Below are 22,457 nucleotides of genomic sequence, written 5' to 3' on the forward strand. Positions count from 1 at the left end.
TTTGAGAGACCCAACCGCAAGAGTCCGGCTTGCAGAAATGCCAGGACTTTTGAAATCAGAGCCTTGCAGGGTTCCACATTGTCTTTAGCACACCAAAGCTAAAACACCTTCCAATTCTTAACATAGGCTCCAAGCGTCACCAGCTTCTTAGCTCCGAGGAGAGTAGTGATAACCACTTCCAAATACCCTTTCAATGCTAAAGCTGCGCACTCATGCCATAAGCGAAAAGCATTCTGGATTCGCCATGGGCATCAGACCTGTGAGAGTAGATTTAGATGTACAGTACCAGAAATTTGAGACATCTGTCTCTCTGACTGCGCACCAGATCTGTAGACCAGATCTGTGGTCAATCTGGGGCTACCAGGATTACTAGTTCCAGGTGGAGTGCTATTCTGCGAATGACAAAGCCTATCATGGGTCATGGGGGAAAAACGTACAACAGCTTTTTATATGACCACGGTTATACTAAGGCATCCAATGTGGCACTTCTGGACTTGACTCTTCAGCTGAAGAAGCAGCCTACTTTATTGTTGCCTGCCGAAGCCATCAGGTCAACTATCAGTCATCCCCAACAATGCACAATGCATTGAAAGGCTTTCAATGACTACTCCCCCGAGTTCAGTATTTTCTGGCTGAGATAGTTGGCTTGTACATTCTCTACCCCCACTACATAAGATGTGGAGATTGCCTGCTGATATGGGTCTGCCCAACGGGAAAACTGGGCCTCCAGTCTTAAGGGAGCACTTCGGCTATCTCTCTTCCATTTGACATAAGCCAACACTGTGTCATTGTCTGAGAACACCCTGACAGCTTGGCCTTCTAGGGATTTCCCCCGTGTCTGAGATGCCTGCCGTATGGATCTCAGCTCCAGTCTGTTTCCTCAGAGAGCATCAATCGACCTTGAACTTGATGACCATTGCAATGAGCCCCCTAGCTATAAAGACTGGCATCTGTGGTCAGAATCACCCACTAGACTATCCGGACTAGGGGCATGCCCCTCGACAGAGACTATGTATTTGGCTGGAGCTACCAAGACAGGCATTTTCTGTGCTCTAGGAATATGCAGATAGGCCTCCGTCAAATCCAGGGAGGTTAAAATTTCCCCGGTGCCATCGCCACAATGAACGAATGGTCTCCATGTGGAATTACAGGACTTTCAGTGCTGCATTAACAGACTTCAGATCTAGGATTGGTCTCCAGATACCTGAATTTTTCTTGGGCACTATGAAGTATATATATGCCCAAGCTTGATTCTTCAGGAAGTAAGGGCTCTATGACTCGAATGTCTAGGAGCCTTGCCACAGTCACCCAGAGGATTGAGGTCACCTAGGGCTTTCATAGTTCAATCTAGATCCTTGTTACGATCTCTGGCCCGAGGCTCTTCCTGAATACTAATATCATTGCTGAAAGCCTCGAAAATTTGTTCGACCCAACCCTCTAGGGGATCGTGGTCTGCTGTCTAGCAAAGCTTTAGGGCATTGATCTGCCACACCAGCCATAAGATTGATCAGTCCTTTACCAAATAACATTTGCCCCTTAAAGGAGAGTCTGCTTAGTGTTGCTTTAGAAGCTGAATATTCCACCCATTGTCAGATCCAGAGCATTCTATGAGCAGAGATAGCATAGACATAAACTTTGCTCATGCCTCTGATTATATCATATACAGCTTCTGCAACATAGTCAACCACTGTCAATACTAGTTGGGGGTAGACGTTGTTCTTCACCATGGCAGTCCAACGCAATCTGGTATAGCTAGCGCCTGCCCCAATCAAGGTCACTGCTGGTGCCTTAATTCCCAAGGCCTAAAATTGCCTTTTGAGGACCACATCTACCCCACAGTCCTGTGCGTCCTTTAAATTGACACCTCCTTTCTCTAGATGGGGAAGTATGTTTGGTAACCTGTGTTACCAATGAATCTACTTTAAGCTGAACAAACAACTGCTGAAATTCAGGAGTCATGGGATACAGCTTTGATATTGTTAAAACTGACCTTAAGGAGCCCTAAGGGGTACCCTAATTCTCCATGACTTGCACAGTAATGTCAGAATGCGTAGGAAAAAAATGCAGTTCGAGTCTTCGAGATGCTCATAACAGACCACTGTAAAGCCAAGGTTTGTAGGGCTTCTAAATTTAACTCCTACAGTGAATCCATAATAATCTCCAGCAATGCTATTAGTTTCCAAAGGCAATGTACAGTCGAGTCCTCCCCTTTATCAAAGGCCACCACCGCCTCTTGACTAATGGCCTCTGCCTGAGAACAAAGAGCAAAGATTCACTCTGGGAGAGTAAAAGCATGGACTCTGACCTCCAGTCCTTTTCTGACTGGTCCTCTGGTTCCTGATCAGACAACGTCTCTGGGGGCAGTGAACCTTGGGGGGGGGAGCAAGACCCCCTTTCGTAGCCACAGGCGCGCTTTCAGAGGGCACAGGAGGTCCCTGACAATTTATGTAAGCTTTCCACATGAGACTCACAAAATCAGGGGTAAAACTGAGCAGGGAGCCCAGAGGACCCTTTCAGGGATTTACCTTGTCGTCTCTTAGGCTCTGTGGCATCCAAGCATCTGTATTTCGCCAAATTTGCTCTCCAATAGTTCCTGGAGGGATTTTTTCCCTAACAAACAAGCCCCTTGCAGTTCCCCAGTCCTAGAAGTTTAAAGAGGGCTAAGCCTAAGGCCCCTGCCCCCCTCCTCACGTGCGCCGTGGCATATGGATGCTCCTCTGCCGATCACCCAGTGTAAACTTGGCATGATAGAGGGGTAGAAAGATTTGAGGAGTCCATTATAATTGATTTTAGGCAGATGCAAGCTTTTTTTAACAAAATTGGGAAATCTAAGGTGGCTGCTGTGGCATCAAAAATGGCCTGGGAAAGCTACAGCAAAGTCCAAAAAATTCAGGGAAGGGGTTTTTAGAGTTGGGGGACCCTATATTTAGCTCCATAAACTACCAACTTGCATACCCCACTCCCACCCCCAATTTTCACATAGGCTATAATGTACTTTACTCACTGGTTTGTGGTGGTGCTATAGCCCACACTGTACCTGGATAGTGGAGAAAGACACTTCTTAAAAAACAAGTATATCCCCAATCCAGGATGCTGCGATATTTGGACTGCCAGTTGGGCCGAAGCCAAATTGAGATCTCAAACCCCCACAGACCTGTGCATGGCAACAGTGTGTGTGTGTGTGGAGGGGGGAGGGGGTACACAACGACAGACAACACAGTTGGTCAAAGTCCTTCTGGACCTCTGCGGGGCCAAACTGCCTACGGTTAAGTGCCTGATCAATCAGGGGAAAGCCTTGCTTCTAGGGGATTGGTACCCAAGCTTTTTGTTAGTGCAGGATGGCTAGACAGGTTTCTTAAAGGGTTGACATGTTAGCTGTAGATTGCTACTCAAATGGTCTGCATCTTCTCCCAGGCAGAGCTGCCCCAGGGCTATTGGGGACCTCTTAAGTACCGAAAGCCTCAAAATTCAGATAAAAAAAACTTTAAAATAACAAAATTTCTCAGAGCAGATCAGAAAGACACCTTCCAGCTCGCATGCAAAAGGAAAAAACTGAAGAGGGGCAGTACAGCCTATTGAGGAAAGAGGCAGAATTGAAGAAAAAGTGTAAGATTCCTTCTGCACAACTCATATTTAGGGGAAGTTAACCCAATCATCAAGACTCATGTGTCATGTGCACCAGAATACTGATTTAGTCAAGGGAAATCTTGCGTCATCAATCTGCTATATTTCTTTGAAGGAGTAAATAAACATGTGGACACAGGTGAACCAGTTGATATTAAATGCCTTCTGAAAATCCACATAAAGTACCTCACAAATGATCCCTGAGGAAATAAGAAAGACATGGGATAGGAAGCAGTGTAAATAAACCGGTCAAAAGGTAGAAACAGAGAATAGGGTTAAATGGTTAATATTTTCAATGGAGAAGGGTAAACTGTGAATGTTTTCCCCAAGGGTTCGTGCTGGGACTGCTGCTTTTGAACATATTTATAAGTGTTCTAGAAACTGGAACAATAAAAGAGGTGCTTCAATTTGAATAATTTTGTGCCATCAGCAAAGTTGTTAAATTACAAAAGGACTGTAAAAAATTGCAAGCCTTTATGAGCCTGGAAATCCAAATGAGAGATGACATTTAACGTGAGCTACTGCAAAGTGATGCCATGCAGGGAAGAGGAACCAAAATGATAGCTACAAGATGCAAGGTTCCACACGTTAGGGGGTCACAGCTTAGGAAAAGGATCTAGATGTCATCAATGATATGTTGAAATCTTCTGCTCAAAGTGCAATGGCAGCTAAGAAAGCAAGTAGGGAATTATTAATACCAATACGCTCGTCAGTATCTCTTGTATTTAAAAAGGCCCATATTCTATAAACGGTGCCTTACTTAGGCACTGGTAGGTGCCCTACCGGTGCCTAAAAAATATTGTGCCAGAATCACACTTACAGAGGTACTTTACAATTTCTAAAGCCACTGAAAGGCATGGCCAACATCATAAGTGGCGTTAGGTGCTGTAAAGCACATCCATAGGCATGATTCACATGAAAGGCAGGTTCTGGAAATGTAGGTCTTGAAAACCCTGGCCTACATTTCTGGTGCCTTCCTTTTCCGAAGGCTTGATTCTATAATTGGCGTCCTTGCATGATTGACATGTGATTGACAGCTGCTTTTTAAGCGCCCACCGACAACGGCACCATTTATAGAATCCATCTCAAAATGCCTAGTGACCTTAGCGTATATTGGTGCAAACCGAGTGTATATGTATCTCCCTATTTGGATGACTATCAGGTAAAGCACATGCCTTAAGGAGGCGAGAGAGATCAATGTTTTTAACCATTCAGGTGCTGTAGTTACTGAAGTTTGTCATAAATTATCCAAAATTTCATCTAAGTCTATCACAGAAATTGGAATTAATAGGAGCCTTGTTAGATATGTCCTGGGCATCAGCTTTCTTCCTATACAAAGGATTACCACACTAGTATCCACAGGGGAAGATGTTCAAAATAGACAGCAAGCTATCAACAAGATAGATGTTGAGGATATTGGGCCAAGCATCCTCCTCAGTACATGTAATGCCCACGGCATGTCTCAGTTTGAAATAAGCCCAACAGACCTTCTGTACTGGTAGATCATACATTCTAATCTGACAGAAATTCCCTTCTGAATTTTACAGAAATTTATTTGGGGAGAAGTGTTGCATAATTTACTGCTTTGAAAGATAATTGTGCACAATTATGAAAAGGCCTGGAAAAGTAAAACACAGCTTGAATGGGATTTTCAGCTTTTCATACCATATCAGGGAAAAGCTGATAGTGATACAAAAGAACAAACAAACAAAAATATATGTAATTTAAGTTATCAGCCATCATTAGCCTAAGTGTGAAATAAATTAAACTTAAAACTGGAGTATGTATTCTTGGCCCACAACTTCAGTTCTACGCATGGTACAAAAAATGATACAGGGTTTGTGCCATAAGAAAAGCAAGAGGAGACTGGAGGACTTCAATATGTATAAGCTGAAGAAAAGAAGAGAAAGAGAGGTAATATGATCTCATAGATATTTAAGTACTTGAAAAGTTATTAATATTCAAATAAACATCTTCCAGAGATGTAGGGATGATTGAACTAGAGGACATGAATGAAGATTGCAGGGAGGTAGACTTAGAAGCAATGTCAGGAAATACTTTTTCCTAGAATGTTCTTCCGAGAGAGGTGATAGAATCAAAAATGGTGAGCCAATTCAAAAATGAATGGGATATACACAAGGGATAACAACTAGATTCACCAAGAGAATTCCACAAAAAAACTGGGAAAAATATAGTGGTGTGGACCCGACATGGTCCATGTTTCATTCACAGAAGGCCTTCTTCTGGGGTCCAATATGGTGTAGACCACAAAATTTGGTATGGTATGCTATGAAGCAAACAAGGTACTGTGTATCATTGGTTTGGATTATTGAACTGCACCCTTTATGTGACGATTTTTGAATAAAACTTTGCATCAAGATCATCGATTCCACAGTTTTCATCTTTTATGTTGATAGACACAGGATATGCCTGAAAAGAAAGAAGATGAAAACACAACATGGCTGTTGAGGTGATGAGATGTTATCTTGGGCAGGACTAGTGGGAAAGTGGAAATGGAGGCCAATGTCGGACAGACTTCTATTGTCTGTGTCCTGCAAATGGCAAGAGACAGGAAGTTTTGACAACTCCAATGTGTTAGATCAGTTTATTGTCACATACTACAAGTAGGGATGTTGTGTAGCCTATAGGGTAAGTGAAGGCATCTAGACTGGTAAGATGAATACTGTCGGCAATCATTAGTTATAACCATATATCATCCCCATTATGGGTGACTAGGGCCTGCACAAAGTAGTGGGTGCAGCTCTAGCCACCTTGTTGGGCAAACTGGTTGCCATCATTTACTGTGTTTAACAGGTCATCAAAATGAATATACAGCTACATCCTCTTAAGTTAATAAAAAAACAAATGAACTTCATGTTTAGAAAACAATAAAATGAAATAATTTGAGTAACTGTGCCAACTCCGCAAAATGTTTCATGCAATACAATAATTGAATGTGTCAGTTAAATATCACATAAAAGAGGGGGCGGATCCAAGATGGCGGCAGCATAGTGAAGCGCTCTCGTTTTGGAACCAGAGGTTCTTTCGTTTCCTAAAAAAAAACAAAAAAACAATATGCTGCATTTAAAAAGAAAAGGAAGTGTTCAGCCTGAACCCTTGGTGGCAAGAACCTTCTCATCTGCTCAGCGCTCCATTTGGGGGGTTTGCCTTCACTTTGATCCTACAATTGCCTGGAGTGCAGTCTACTATATCCTTTGTTGCGTCCTGCTCCCACCACGGCTCAGCTGGTGGATCCTGGCGAGAGTAATTCGATAGGGGAAACCCCAATCCAAGGGGCTGTAGCTGCGAGAATTGGAAAAGAGCAGGGAGAGCTGGAAGCAGTAGTAGATGCTATCCCCCAGCCAGCGAGATCAACGGCAGTAACATTGGAGAGTATTTGGGAAGCTCTCCAGACATTGAACACTTCAGTTTCCAAGTCTTCCTATGAAGTTTGAACTCTTGTAAGTACTGTAGAAGCTCTGGGGAAGAAACTGGATGGGACAAAGGAAGAGTTTTTCTTAGAGCTGAAGAAAGTTACAGACAAGGCAGAAAAGTTGCAAGATATAACGCCTGGGTTAATGAAAGAAAAAAAATTGTTCTCAATAGAAAGATTAAACAACTGGAAAATTTTAACCGTAGACTGAACTTGAGATTTTTGAACTTTCCAAAATCTCTGACTGCGACTCCTATTGAGTTACTTAAAAAATACTGGGTTGAAGATCTAGGTTTTTCCTTAGAAAATATTCCTCCAATTAATCGTATCTACTATTTGCCTGGGAAAAAAAAAATGGGAGTTGATCCAGAGAATTTACAAATAAATGCAAATGAAGCATCTTTAACTATCACTGATATACTTGAATTAACTCTTTCAGAAAATTCTGAAAGAGTGACTTTATTGATGTCCTTTGTGTTTGAACAGGACGTTAGTATTATTTTCAGGTTGTTTTTTTAAAATGCTCAGGTGCCATTCTATGGTAAAAAAAAAAAAGGTTTGGATATTCCCAGACGTAACTAAACAAACACAAGAGTGAAGAAAATTGTTTCTCACAATGGTCTCTTTGGGAGCCTCGTTCTTATTGTCTTATCCATGCAAATGTATGATAAAATATTTGAGGTTAAAATATGTTTTCTTTGCCCCAGAGCAACTAAAAGTATTTATAGATATGAAGAAGTTGGTAACTGGAAATGTTTAATGTTAATGAACAGTAAAGTATGAATGTGGGATAGTTGTTAAGTTATGCCTATATAATTGGATTTTTGAAATAGATAATCTCCTCTTTAATGTCTCCTGGGCTTTCCCCGCTTAATTGGGGTCTAAGGAAGATTTATTTAAGTTACTTAATTTTTTCTATAATACTTCGCTGTAGTGATTTCCTTCTGTATTTCTTTAACAAGAATGTTCTTGTATATAATTTCTAATTCTAATAAATTTAAAAATAAATCACATAAAATCTAAACTCAACCTGTGTTTCCTCATGTCCAAACTCCATGTGCCAAACCTGTAAATATTAAGCCCAGCATATGGAGTTGTTTCTCAGTAATAAAGACATAACTGGGAGAATTGACCCAATGATCTCCACAGACAAAAATCAATGTGGAGAAATGATGTTCCTGAGATGGACTTTATTAATATTAAAATAATATTAAAACTTGGCAAACCACATAAAAACTTCTAGGACACAGTCTGCTGAAAAGCTTTGGACCCTAGACCCAAAACGGTCCATGTTTCCACAGAATGTCTTCTTTAGGGGTCCCTATGAAGTCCTATGGTAAAGATACATGGATAAAAATGCCAGTCAGAAATAAACTGATTTGTAAAAGCTGTGTGTAGGACAGGGGCTCAAAAAGCCAAGTGAAAAGATTAGATGGACCCCATGCTTTATTTAAAGGAAAAGAAACTAAACTCAAGTGCATACTCCTTAGAGGTCTAAGAAGGAGGGCGGGCATCAGAAAATGTCTTAGCCAGCCCCCAGCACATTCATTCTATTGATGCCAGACAGAAATCTGGCATTCAACAATTCCTGCCATAAACACCCTAAGAGCTGAAGCAATGGCAGCTTTCCAACTGCTATTCATGAAAAAAATTCAGATCATATGCAGTTGTTTTTTATATAGAATCCTCTGTACCCATCTTTCCCTCAGTTGTGTCCTCCTTGTCTTCTCCTCCACAATGACATCTCTCAAGTCCCACCTCCTCCTTTAATGAAATATGTCAGCTAAAAACTTTAACACCTGGCTACACAGCTTGATTGTTTGCTAATCCTTGAAGTGATTGCAAATTGTTCTGCTTTTTTGCTCAACACATGCTGTTTCATTGAAAATATTTGACTATACACAAGTCAGACACGCTATTGGCTAATCTAACACTTATATTCCATTAATACCTTGCAAGTTTATTGTAGATTACATCAGAAAGAAGCTAGGCATACCCGGAATAATACAAATGTAACCTCTCCTTCTCAGGCGATACAAAACCCTTAAGTAAAGATGTTATTGCAAACGTTTTTCTGTATGCAATTGAATTAGGCAATCTGTTTTTGTATTTTATTAGTTTTAGAAAAATATTCCAAGCAAAGTAAAAAGAGCACAATGGGCCTCAAAGGAAATGTTTCGGCAAAGCGTCTGTTTCAGGGGGTCATCAATGTAAATCCTTTGTTCCTTCAAAGATCACTAAATTGTGTGTGTGCTTATGTTACAATCGGCATTTTAACTATACACAGGAAAAAATATAGTTCAAAATCAAAAACTGCCTAAATTCCTAACATACTCTTCTAAAATATTGGGTACATACAGCATTTGCGTTACACAGAGATAACCATACATTGCAGAGTCAAGGTCAAACTAAACATCTAACACAGACTTTTTGAAATAGCCATGTTTTTAGATTTTTGTGAAATAGAACATACGGTATATAGCAGTAATATGAGTCTCTACAGGAAGTGAATTCCAGACTTTTGTAGTTTGATAACTGACCCCCTCCTCCCCTTTTTATGAAGGGTCTTTTTATCACTGACTGCAGTGGTAAAAGCTCCAAAGCTCATAGAAATTCCATGGAGTTTTTATCAGTGTGGCCGGCAATAAAAAAAAAACATAAAGTGGCTTCATAAAATGGTGGGGTGGGGAAGCAGTGATTGTGATTTGTAGTGAATCAACTTGTATTTTATCCCTTTCAGAGATCGAAAGGATAAAGTCAGATGCTCAGAGTTATGATATTCTACAGATCTGCCTAATAGTTCAGTGAATCTGGAGGAACTATCAGAAGCATCTCCATATAAGATTTTAGATGTTAAACAGCATAACTTAAATTCAGCTCACTTTTTTACCAGGAGCCAGTTCAATTCCAAGGCTCACAGAAGTTTTTTTCTTAAAGTAAGGGCTTACCGTCTCATTTCCGAAAAGGATGTCAACATAAGGCATAACTTTCATCAGTTGTTCCTTGTAGAACTGGCTGATAAATGGAGCAGAGAGATTCAGACTGAAGATCTTGTTGTTCTCAGAAGATTGAGTGGCTACTTTCAGGATTGATTCTGGTGAAACAGTAAGGAAAAATCCCTATAAACACACACAAAAAAAGAATAGACAGGAATAGTGAGCAAACAGGAAAATAAAATTCAGTTTATATCTGCTAAACAGAAAAATATTTTATGAAATACAAAAATGTAAATTTCAACTGAATGCAAATAAGATGTGAAAGACCACATTAAGCAGTGACGCAAAAGTAAAGATCGCAAAATATTAGTACAACTAGGATCATTCATGAAACAATTACCAAAGATCAATAAATATTACATAACATAATTTTTTATTTATATACCGCAAAAGCCTTTAGTTCTATGAGGTTTACAAAAGAGATGGGCTGACCATTGTCCGTGAGCTACAATAGACAGAATATTGGCATCAACGAGTTAACACCAGTTTCACATCAGTATGCTGCTCTGAAAGGGATTACAAGAATTTTGAGAAAAGATGGGTTTTTAATAGCTTTCTAAAATGCATATATGATGTTGATATTCTAACCATTTGGCCCAGTTTAGGATCCCTGGAAGCGGCTTGGAATATTCTAGAGTTGAATATATAATTGCCATATAGTAGGTTTCATAGTCCATCTTGGTGAGTCCAGCCACTGCATTGCTGCCCATGAGACTGTGTTAGGCACCAATGAGGCACAGGCAAAGCAAAAAACCTCACAGGGAGGGAAGAAAGCTAGCTATGTTATCGTTTCTAGTGTATCAGCTCTTAGCACAAGAGGAATGCTAAAGGAATGGTTTTCATAAAGACCTCCCTTTGAAACTTTGGGCTCCTTTTACTAAGCTGCGATAGCGTTTTTAGCGCACGCAGCATTTTAGCGTGCGCTAAACCCACGCTACGCGGCTAGAACTAATGCCAGCTCAATGCTGGCGTTAGCATCTAGCACGCGCGGCAATTCAGTGCTAAAACCGCTATTGCATCTTTGTAAAAGCAGCCCTTTATCTGGTAAGAAGTCCAGAGTTTTCCTGTAGAACTTCAGGGGAAAAGGAGTCTGAAAACAAGGGGAAAACAATTTGATAAGCGATAGGGTTTCATTTCTCATTATGCTAATAGACTTGTAAGATATAGTTAATCAAGAAGAGAATGATGTACTGATATTACACAAAAACAAAGAAAATAACCTTTACTGAAGAAATTGAAGTTAGAAGCAGTTGATTGAACATGTTCTCATATTCAAAAAAGGCCCAGATTTTGGAACCTAAGATTTCCATTTTACAAGCTTCTAACATTGCCTTTATTACAGATAGTTTGTCAATCCCAGCTTGGGATGGAGAAGTTAGAAAACTAATTTCGATCTAGAAATTTAAGATTTTTTAAAAATTTTCCCCAGGCCAGACTGTTAACAATTGATTATCTTTTGACAAAATTTTTCAAGGAAAGGTTAAAAATTTCAGAACAACTCTCAAATTGCACAGAGTTATTATATTTCTCAGTCTTTCTGAGTAGAAGATCCTGATGAGGGTGCTATGGATACAAATGTGGGTCCTAGTTTAGATCTTACTAATTTTCTTTAAAATTCTAATGATATTGTGCTCCTTATACGAAGCCACGCTAGCGGTTTTAGCACACGCACCGGATTAGCGCGTGCTATAACACGCACTAGCCAAAAATCTACCGCCTGCTCAAAAGGAGGCAGTAGCGGCTAGCGCACACGGCAATTTAGCGCGCGCTATTCCGTGCGTTAAGGCCCTAGCGTGGCTTTGTAAAAGGAGCCCATTGTTTCTACAAGAGCTACTTTACTTGTGACCTTCACCTCTGAAAACTTATGGTTTGCTTACTTTAAGAATAAAGATAATCAGTTTTGTGGACAGAAGGTACAGATTTTCCCAGATGTGGATAAGGCTACTCAATTATGGCAAAAATATTTTCTAGAGCTCAGCTTAAGCCTTGGACTTTGACCTTTGGAGCTTTTTTCTTTTTTTTTTACACTTCCCTTGCAAATATCTAGTGGGTTGACAAGGAATGAATTTTATATTTTTTGACCCAATTCAACTAGAGAGTTTTCTTGATGCTAATAATATAACACTCCATTTGTATACCTCAAACACCTCACAGTTCTATGCAGTTTAACATAAAAAGAACTGTACGTATTCACAGAGAAATACAAAATAACAATGGAAACATACATTACAACATAAAATTATATTATATTATCTGTAATGCACTTCCAATGTTAGGAAATTCAATAAAGATCTATTAAAAAAAGAAAGAAAAAGAAACATACATTGCATCCACATTATTCCCCCCCCCCCCCCAAATTGCTTAAATAAGTAAGTTGGCAGCTACTTAGGTGGTGTAGTTTTGTGTTCTCAAGTTGTATATCCTCCTTTTAAAGTCAGTTAGAATAGGGTATGTAGCAGGGACTTGACTCTAATTTTTTTGATTACCTATACATTATTTCAATTTATATGATGCTATTTCACTCCCTTGATGTGGGCTAATTGGATATAGATTTATTTCTGATATTTTTGATAATGGTGAAAATGTCTGTTCCATGTTAATGATTACATAATTTGGCTGCACTGCAGTAATTTGATTATCACTTGATATCGAAACATAGAAATCTGAAAAAGTACATATGGCAATCTAGAAATAATGACCCTTTTCAGTTATAAGTGTATTGCATCAAACAATTTCTTTACCATGTACTTTTTCTGCACAATCCTTTTTCTTTATTGAATCATTTTAGTGGTTCGGTTTTCGAGTAACGCAGTTTGCAAGTGTTTTGCAAGACGAGCAAAACATTCAGCAAACTTTTGTCTCGCAAACCGAGCACCACCCCAATAAACGAGCACTTACAGCTCCAGGCAGCGCCGCTTCAGGGGGATATCTCTTCCGTCCACCGGACAGCCTTCCACGCCAGGTGCCTTCCGCATGTTGGAAAGCCTCTGAGCCCACGCAGCCGAGTGCCGTCTCACCTGCACATTGCATATAATTACACACATCAATCATCAACGTTGTGCGTGATCATACGCAACGTGCAGGTGGGATGGTGCTCAGCTGCGTAGGCTCAGAGGCTTTCCAACATGCGGAAGGCACCTGGCGTGGAAGGCTGTCCAACGGACGGAAGAGATATCCCCCTGAAGCGGCGCTGCCTGGAGCTGTAAGTGCTCGTTTATTGGGGTGGTGCTCGGTTTGCGAGACAAAAGTTTGCTGAATGTTTTGCTCGTCTTGCAAAACACTTGCAAACCGCGATGGTTGTGGTGGGTGGGTGGGTAGGTTGCCGGACCGCTGAACTGATCGCGCCAGTGGCCATCAGCTCAGCGGCCCCTTTTTCGGCACTTAGACCTGTTTTGACTTTGTCTAAGTCAAAAAGATATAAGTGCCGACTAGGCAACCTGCCTAAGGTTTTGGTTATACCTGCTGCACGCCTAGGTGTAGGTCGGCCCACCTCCCGCCCTTTCCCCTCCTCTAAACAAGCCTCTTTTCTCTCTGTGCGTTTAGTGGCAGGGGAAGGCCTAAGCTGGTTTTAGATACGTCTAAAAGCAGCTTTGGTTATGGGTACTTGGACGATCAGGCTTTTTGATCGTCCAAGTAGCCATTTAAGACACGTTTTAGGCCTTTTTTAAAAAATTTTTTATTATGAACCCCATAGATTTTAAACTGCATGTAAACAGTGCTGTTAATGCACGTTTCAATAGTCTACTTCAGTACACTTGCCACTCAAGTCCATCATCTTTTATTGGTAATTTCTTGTTAAAAATAATGGGGGATTTTCAAAAGAACTGAAAACCACAGTGCAGGGAGCTCTCAACCCAGTTCTCGGGACACATCCAGCTAATCAGGCCTTCAAGATATCCACAATGAATATGCATGAAATAAATTTGTATTTAATGGAGGCAGTACATGAACATTCATTTGATGTATATTCACTGTAGACATCTTGAAATCCAGAGTGGCTTGATGTGACCAGAGGTCTAGATTGAAAACCCCTACCACTGTGAAATAAAATTCCAAAACAGAACAAGTAGGATACATGTTGGAAAAGGCAGCTATATCCAAGTAGTTATGCAATATTTCTGAAATCCACAATATACGCAGTGATACTTTTAAATTGCCATTTAAGAAGTTCTTTGAACTGTCAAACTATAGCACTAGATGAGACATGTTATCATGTTATGTACACTGTTTACAGCATCAAATACTGTGCCTTCAATACTATTTGCTTACCATCATATGCAGTGAAATATGGGGATGGATTGGGTTACTATGTATGTTTGATATAATTTTATTATACTATGCACTTTGCTTCAACCTCATTGGGGTGAAAGCATGCAATCACAAAGAAATAATAAATTCAATTTCTGATAACTGTGCTCCCAGTGATTCATTATATTTGTGGTATATCAAATAAATTGAACTTGAAATTTAACTTGAAAGTTATTTAAAGAACTGTAAGGCCTAGAGGAGAGGAGGGATACGGAAGATATGATACAGACTGTTTAAATACTTGAAAGGTATTAATATAGAACCAAATCTTTTCCAGAGAAGGGAAAATGGTGAAACTAGAGGGCATATATTAAGGTTGCTGGGTGATAGACTTAGGAGTAATGTTAGAAAATTATTTTTCACAGAGAATGGTTGATAGCTGGAATGCCCTTCTGAGAGAGTGGTAGAAATGAAAATGGCGACTGAATTCAAAGAAGCATGGGATACACACAGAAGATCTCTAATTAGAAAATGAATGGTATAAATTGAAGAACTAAGGCTGGTACTTGGCAGACTTGCATAGTCTGTATCCCGAATATAGCAATTTGGTTTAGGATGGGCTGGAGAGGACTTCAGTGGGAACTCCAGTAATTTGGAACTTGAGATCAGCACTGGGCAGACTTTTATGGTCTGTATCCCGCAAATGATGAGATGGTTCAGATAGGTTGGAGTGATCTTCAACAGCAACTCCAGTAGCTAGAATTAGAGAATGACACAGGGAAAAAATATGTCCCCATCTCCGCCCCATCCCCGTGAGCTTATCCCCGTCCCATCCCCGCGAGCATGGTCCCCATCCCGTTGAGCTTGGTCCCCGTCCCCACAAACCATCTGATCCCATCCACACAAGCCTTGAATAGTTTTATACTGAACTTATTTTCTTAAAGTATAAAAAGAAACAATATTCTGTACAATTGTAATTTTATAAATCAAAGTTCTGGCTGCTGAAGGATATGGCGATTTTCGAGAGGGTTCAGAAAAGAGCAACGCGCTTGATAAAAGGTATGGAAAACCTTTCATACGCTGAAAGATTGGAGAAACTAGGGCTCTTTTCCCTAGAAAAACAGAGACTTAGAGGGGACATGATAGAGACATGAGCATGGAGATGGACAGATTCTTCAAACTTTAGAAAACTACAAGAACGAGAGGGCATTCTGAAAAATTGAGAGGGGACAGATTCAGAACCAATGCTAGGAAGTTCTTCACCCAAAGGGTGGTGGACACTTGGAATGCGCTTCCAGAGGATGTTATAGGACAGAGTACGCTATTGGGTTTCAAGAAGGGATTAGATGATTTCCTGAAGGAAAAGGGAATAGAAGGGTATAGCTGGAGGATTATCATACAGGTCCTGAACCTGATGGGCCGCCGCATGAGCGGACTGCTGGGCGCGATGGACCTCTGGTCTGACCCAGCAGAGGCACTGCTTATGTCCTTAAGAGATGTTCAACTGGCAGGGCTTTGTTTATAAATTTTTATCAACACAACTAATATACTACTTTATCCAAAAGCAAAAAAAAAAAAGAAAAAAGAAAAGAAATAGAAATTTATTTTTCTACCTTTAAACTAAATTAAACCTTAAGTTTGTATACTGCATCATCTCCATAAAGATAGAGCTTGGCACGGTTTACAGGCAAATTCAATAATTGAGGGAAGGACATAAATAAGAAATTAGAGGTTATGAAGAGGATAGCTAACTTTACATTTTAAATAGATAGCTTTACGTTTTGGAGAAAAGCCAGGTTTTCAGATGCTTTTGGAATAATTGGAATGAGCCTAGGTTCAGCAGCGGGGCAGGGAGGTTATTCCAAATCTCTGTGAATTTGAAGAAAAGGGATTTCCCTAATTTACCTGCATACATGACACCTTTTAACGAGGGGGAAAGATAGTTTGAGTTTGTGGGTGGATCTGGTAGTGTCAGGACTCAAAGAATTCCAGGATAGTGGAATTAGGGGAGGAAGAATGGATCTTGAAAATTAGGCAGGTACATTTAAAGTGAATCCTAGATGTTTTGACAGAAGTGGGGAAACATGATCAAATTTGCTTTTTTGCAAAGATCAGCCTAGCCGCAGTGTTCTGGATCCGCTGAAGTCTTTGAAGATTTTTCTTGGTTAGACATAGATAGATGGAATTACAATAGTCCAGTCTGGAAAGAATGATTGATTGTACAAGGACAGCAAAATGTTGTTGACAGAAGCAGGATCTCACTTTCCTCAACATGTGAAGACTAAAAAAAAACATTTTTTTTACCAGAGAGTTGAGATGATCATTAAAGGAAAGTGTAGAGTCAATAATGATGCACAAAACTTTGCTTGAGAATTTGATCTGCAGTGTGGGACCAGAAGGTAGTGGAATGAGCATGGGCCAAGCCAGAGTAGTTTTGGGCCAAGCCAGAGTAGTTTTGTTTTGGACTCATTCAGCTTCATTTGTACAGAGAAGGCCTAGGATTGGAGTTTTGTTATGCAAGCTGTTATATTTTCGGTGAGGTTAGTGAGGTTCGAATCTATCTCAAGAAGGACAAGGATGTCATCTGCATATGTAAATAGAGTTTCAAAGGGAGATAGATGGAAGAATTTCAAAGAAGACATATAAATGTTGAAAAGAATAAGGGACAGAGGTGATCCTTGGGGAACACCACATAGCGGACTCCAAGGAGAAGACATGGTTCCATTCATGTTAACAGTGTAAGAGCGGGATTGTAAAAATTTCGAGAACCAGTCTAAGACTGTAGAATCAATGCCTATCTCAGAAAGTTAGTAAATTAGGATATCGTGGTGGACAATATCAAAGGCCGCAGATAGATCGAATTGTAGTAGGATAGCAAACTTATTACGAGATTAAAGTTGTTGGATCTTTGAGATTAAAGAGGCTAGCAGGGATTCATTGCTGAAATTGGGTCTAAAGCCATATTGGCAAGGTAATAGAATGGAGAATCTCTCTAAGTAAGATGAGAGCTGAGTGGATATAATAGCCTCGAGCATTTTGGTCAGGAGAGGAATATTTGCTATAAGACAATAGCCGGAAGGGGAGGATGGGTCTAGATCAGCATTTTTTCAGAAGTGGGGGTCAAGGCAATGTGTCCCATTTGTACAGAAAATAGGCCAGATAGTAAGACCGATTGATACGTCTGGTGAGAGATGAAATAGCCTGCACAGGAATTTTCTCGTAAAGGTAGGAAGGGAACGGGTCCAAGGCACATTTGCAGGATCTTAATTTGTGGCATAGTTTAGAGACCTGGGCTTCGAATACATGCTCAAAGACTGTCCAGGATCTGTCTATTTGGGATAGGGATGGAGAATTGTAAGTGGCTGTTGATGGAAAAGTACTTTTTTTTTTTTTTTTAGTTCAATAGTTTTTTATTGAGTATTTTTAGAAAATACAGGAAGCAGTTCAAATATATGAAGTCAAAATAAAGCTTTCTGTATAAATAGCATATAAATCTATATTTAACTATAGAGGAACATAACAGTGAGAAAGGTTCCTACTATTAGAACTGCATGTGAAGAGAATATAAGAAGAAAGTGAGGGAGAACAACAGAAAAAAGGGAGAAAGATGAAAGAAAAATAAAGAAAAGGAAATTAAAGAAAAGGAAGACAGAAGTGTCTACGAAGCAGAACGTACATAGGTATCTAGGAATGACCAAGGTGATTTGTTAAACTTCAAGTTCGTGAGGGTTTTGGATGTAATTTTTTTCTCATATGCATATGATTCAAATCTATGGTACATACACAGAGAGTTCCACCAAAAAGTATAGTCTAATAACGAAGATGATTTCCAGTTTTTCAGAATGTGCATGAGAGCAGTCACAAACATGGTATCAATGAGTTTAGGAGGACAATTTGATTGTGCAAAGTAGGGATGTTGAGAGCGAAGGATTACAATGTCCATAGAGATCTCTTCCGAGCAGTTAGTAATAGATTGTATGGTGCTCCAAATACTTCTTATAGTAGCAACCTTTTCATTGAAGAATTTTGCTAGGTCGTCCGCTGCTAGAGAGGAGGGGAGAATAGAGGAGTCATTTTTAGAGGTTAAGGAGCGCCAGATGTTAAACAATGTTCTGCTCTGGTTATTGGATCTAGTGATTCTGTCATCGTAAAAATTCTTCCTTGCTTTTTTTAGTACTGTATTGTAGAACTTGATACTGTCCCTCCAAGACTGTCTATCTGCGGTGGATTTTGATTTTTTTCCATTTACGCTCTAGTACATGGCATTTCTGCATTTCATACCTTTGTTGTCTGGTTTCTGATTTCCTCATCTTTTCCTCATTCAATTCCTTCCATCCATTGTCTGCTTTCTCTCTGCCTCTTCCATTTGCTCCGTTACTGTACCTCTCCCTTCCATCTCTCCCCCACCCAATTGGTCTAGTACCCATCTTCTTCCCTCCGCTCCCCCTATAGTCTGGCACCTCTGTCTTCTTACCTTTCAGCGTCTCCTCCCCACTCTCTGTTCCCCATTTTCCTTCAGCGTCTGCTCCCCATTTCCCTTCAGCGTCTCCTCCCCTCTCTCTCTTCCCCATTTCCCATCAGCTTCTGTTCCTTTCCACCCCCTCTGTTCCCCATTTCTCTTCAGCGTCTCTTCCCCACTCTCTGTTCTCCATTTCCCTTCAGCGTCTCCTCCCCACTTTCTGTTCCCTATTTCCCTTCAGTGCCTCTTCCCCATTTCCCTTCAGCGTTTTCTCCCCACTCTCTCTTTCCCATTTCCCTTCAGCGCCTTCTCCCCTCTCTCTCTTCCCCATTTCCTTTTAGTGTCTGTTCCTTTCCACCCCCCTCTGTTTCCCATTTCCCTTCAGTGTCTTCTCCCCACTCTCTCTTCCCCACTTCCCTTCAGCGTCGGTTCCTTTCCACAACTCCCTCCACCCCCTTCAGCGTCTATTCCTTTCCACTCCCCTTCCCTCTCTCCACTTCCCTTCAGCGGTCCGAGCATCTGTCTCCTTCCCTTCCCCTTGTGGTACATTTTAATTTAATTTGTTCAAGCAGCCGGAGCCTGAAGTCACATATGTCTGTGGAACTTTCTCCTCTGACAAAACCGGAAGTTGCGTCAGAGGAGAAGCTTCCGGAGATACACGTGACTTCAGGCTCTGGCTGCTTGTACAAATTAAATTAAAATGTGCCATGAAGGTAAGGGGAAGGGAGGGAGGGAGATAGCTGCGGCGGCAATCGGTAGGTAGGAAGGAAGGAGGGGGCTGCACGTGATCGGGGGCTGCACGCATTCCCTCCCTTAACAGCGGAGACAAGGCCATTCACTGCTCCATGGGGAGGTGGGTGACCTTATCCCCGTACCCGCGGTGAGCACTTTCTTTTCTCCCACTGTTTCGGCGGGTAAAAGCCACCATGCCATTCTCTAGCTAGAATCTAAGGACAGTATCGGGCAGACTTCTACAGTCTATGGTTCAGAAAATCAAAGAAAAAAAGATGATTTAATTTAATAAAGAATTTATAATGCATGTAACTATTGGGCAGACTTTATCTGCTGTCATTTACTATGTTACTGTATTAAAGGATATTTTTAAAACTTACACAGTAAATGAACTATTTTTGACAGAAGTGTTTTTGAATTCTAATCTTTATTTTCTCTAGCATTTAAGCAATGCTCTCCAGTTATTAAAATTTTTGCTATAGATTTGAAAGTGGTAAAACTTTGGTGTACTACAATTTCAGAATAATTTATAGTTTCAGAGTGACTAAACTCAATTGTATCAGCCAGTTCTATTGCTTCAAATTATTTTTCTAAATTGCCTTACTACCTAGATGGTAAATAAATACTTTCAATTTCTGTGCAGATTCTGAGAAAAACACAATTATTTCTAGAGAATGCATGGAGCTCAACTTCTGTACTTTGGCCTCTTTCAAAATAAAAACTAATTGGCCTGCCGGGATGATCTTTAACTTTTATTTACTCATTCTTTTATCCCATTTTTTATTTATTTACCCTTTCTTCTTACTTCTTTTACTTTGCTTAGATACATTTTATACCATTTCCCTCTTAGTTATTTTACTTTACTGATTGTGCTTTGAGATTATTATTTCCATTGTTAAAACTTTTTTCCTATGTTGTACCTTCTTTTCTGTAACCACATCGAACCATAAGGCATTTTGCGATATATAAATAAAAACTTGTGTTATGTTATGCGGTATGCTACAACCTCATCCTGGCAGTAACTTACCAAAGTATTAATTAAAAGTATGGTGTTTAATCATTGACATTACTCAAATTATTCATTCTTCTCTTTCCAATTCAAGTACAGTAGATTCTGGGTAATTAGAACACGCCAGTGTCTTTAGTGAAGTGGATAACACTGGCGGCTCATGGGACCCTTGACAAAGCTGTTTGAAACATGTTGGGTCCAGCCCTCCTGGGTCGAGCTTGCGAAAACATCATTTAAGCTAAGATCTGAGTATTTAAAGTTATCAAACAAAAGTGAGCCAATGATGATGGTACATGTAAATCTTAGCTGCTATGAAAGTTTGCTGAGCGGAGAAGTGGTGGTGCTGAGGCTCTGAAGATAAGATTTAAAGCTGGGTAAAAATACCTATAGGAAAATGTTATTGTATTTGAAACATCCATCCCAACTTTCTAAAACTGGGATTCAGACATATATTCAGTTTAAACACCTAAATCCTAGTTTATGCACATCTAAGGGCTCCTTTTACTAAGGTGTGCTAGCGTTTTTAGCGTACACAGGAAATTACCTCGCGCTATGTGGAAAAACTAACGACAGCTCAATGCTGGCGTTAAGGTCTAGCACGCGGGGCAATGTAGCGCATGCTATTCCATGCATTAAAGCCCTAACGCAGTTTAGTAAAAGTATCCCTAAAATGCAAACAGTAGTTCTAAAATTACCACCTTTATTTGATCAGTTTGTACTTATCTACTATAATAAAACCCTAAGCGCGCATGAGCATTTCAAACTTCGTGATCCCTGCGTCCATGATCCGTAGCTCCGTGCCAGTAGAATGAGCCTGTGGCAGTTTTCTGGCTCCTACTGTGCATGCGGAATTTGAAATGGCGACCACGGACGCAAGGAGGCAGAAAACACGCCGGCAACTCCCCCTGCCCGCCCTCACTCACTCTAAGAGGACCACGCAACGGAAGCAGCCGTGGTTTGGGAGCAGGTATTGATGGACAGGGGGAGCATGGAAAATGTGCTGCTGGACAGGGGGAACAGTGAAGGGGTGCTGCTAGACAGGTATTGATGGACAGGGGTAGCAGGGATGAGGTGCTGCTGGACAGGGGGGAGGTAAAACAAAGGAAGAAGGACTGCTGCTGGACAGGGGGAGCAGTGAAGGGGTGCTGCTGGACAGTGGGGAGGTAAAAGGAAGGGAGAAGGGGTGCTGCTGGACAGGGGGAGCAGGGAAGGGGTGCTGCTGGACACGGGGGAGGTAAAAGGAAGGGAGAAGGGCTACTGCTGGACAGGGGGAGCAGGCAAGGGGTGGTGGTAGACAGCCGAGAAAAGAGAGAGACAGAAAGACAGACAGCAGCCAAGGAGAGAGAGACAGAAAGAAAGAAAGAAAGAAAAATAGACAGACAAACAGAAAGCGGCCAAGGAGAGAGAAAGAGAGAGAGAGAGAAAGAAAGAAAGACAGACTCACACATCTATTCTAGCACCCGTTAATGTAACGGGCTTAAAGACTAGTAAATACATAATTCATAATGAAAACCAAAACAAACCAAAAAAAAGCAAGGGAGTCTAATTCTTGGGTTACACATTTCAGAACTAGATTAATTTCTTACAGATGAGGAGGCTGTGCAGAAAGGGATGATACTTACCATATCAGTTAGCTACACAATTCTTTTTTTAGCCTGACCTTTTTAAGTGCACTATCTGATATATCAGGAGAAAAGGGAGAATAAAGATGACAAACACATGCTCCATTTAACCTAATTCTTCTATGCATCTGCTAACTTTCAGAAGGTCAATTTTTATAGGCACTGTACGATTGCATGAGAGTAGGAATGGAAATTTGAAAATAAAATTCCAATACTAATTTTTCACACCCTCAAACTAATTCTACCTACTTTAAGCCACTTAGTACGATAAGAAAGAGACTACATTATTATAGGTTTATGTATTTCCCTGCTTAAAACTTTTTGATAATTATAC

At 40.5% G+C, this 22,457-nt stretch overlaps 1 protein-coding gene across 3 annotated transcripts in view; it reads right to left on the minus strand.

Annotated features, from left to right (window-relative positions):
• Window positions 1-22,457, minus strand: part of ADK (adenosine kinase) — a 594,014-nt gene that overhangs the window by 190,412 nt on the left and 381,145 nt on the right. For all 3 annotated transcript variants that reach the window (XM_033941773.1, XM_033941775.1, XM_033941774.1), the window contains exon 7: window positions 10,006-10,176. In XM_033941773.1, coding sequence (XP_033797664.1) covers window positions 10,006-10,176 — 171 coding nt within the window. The remainder of the gene's footprint in view (window positions 1-10,005; window positions 10,177-22,457) is intronic.

This window comes from Geotrypetes seraphini, chromosome 4 (assembly GCF_902459505.1).
Source record: "Geotrypetes seraphini chromosome 4, aGeoSer1.1, whole genome shotgun sequence".
Taxonomy (NCBI): domain Eukaryota; kingdom Metazoa; phylum Chordata; class Amphibia; order Gymnophiona; family Dermophiidae; genus Geotrypetes; species Geotrypetes seraphini.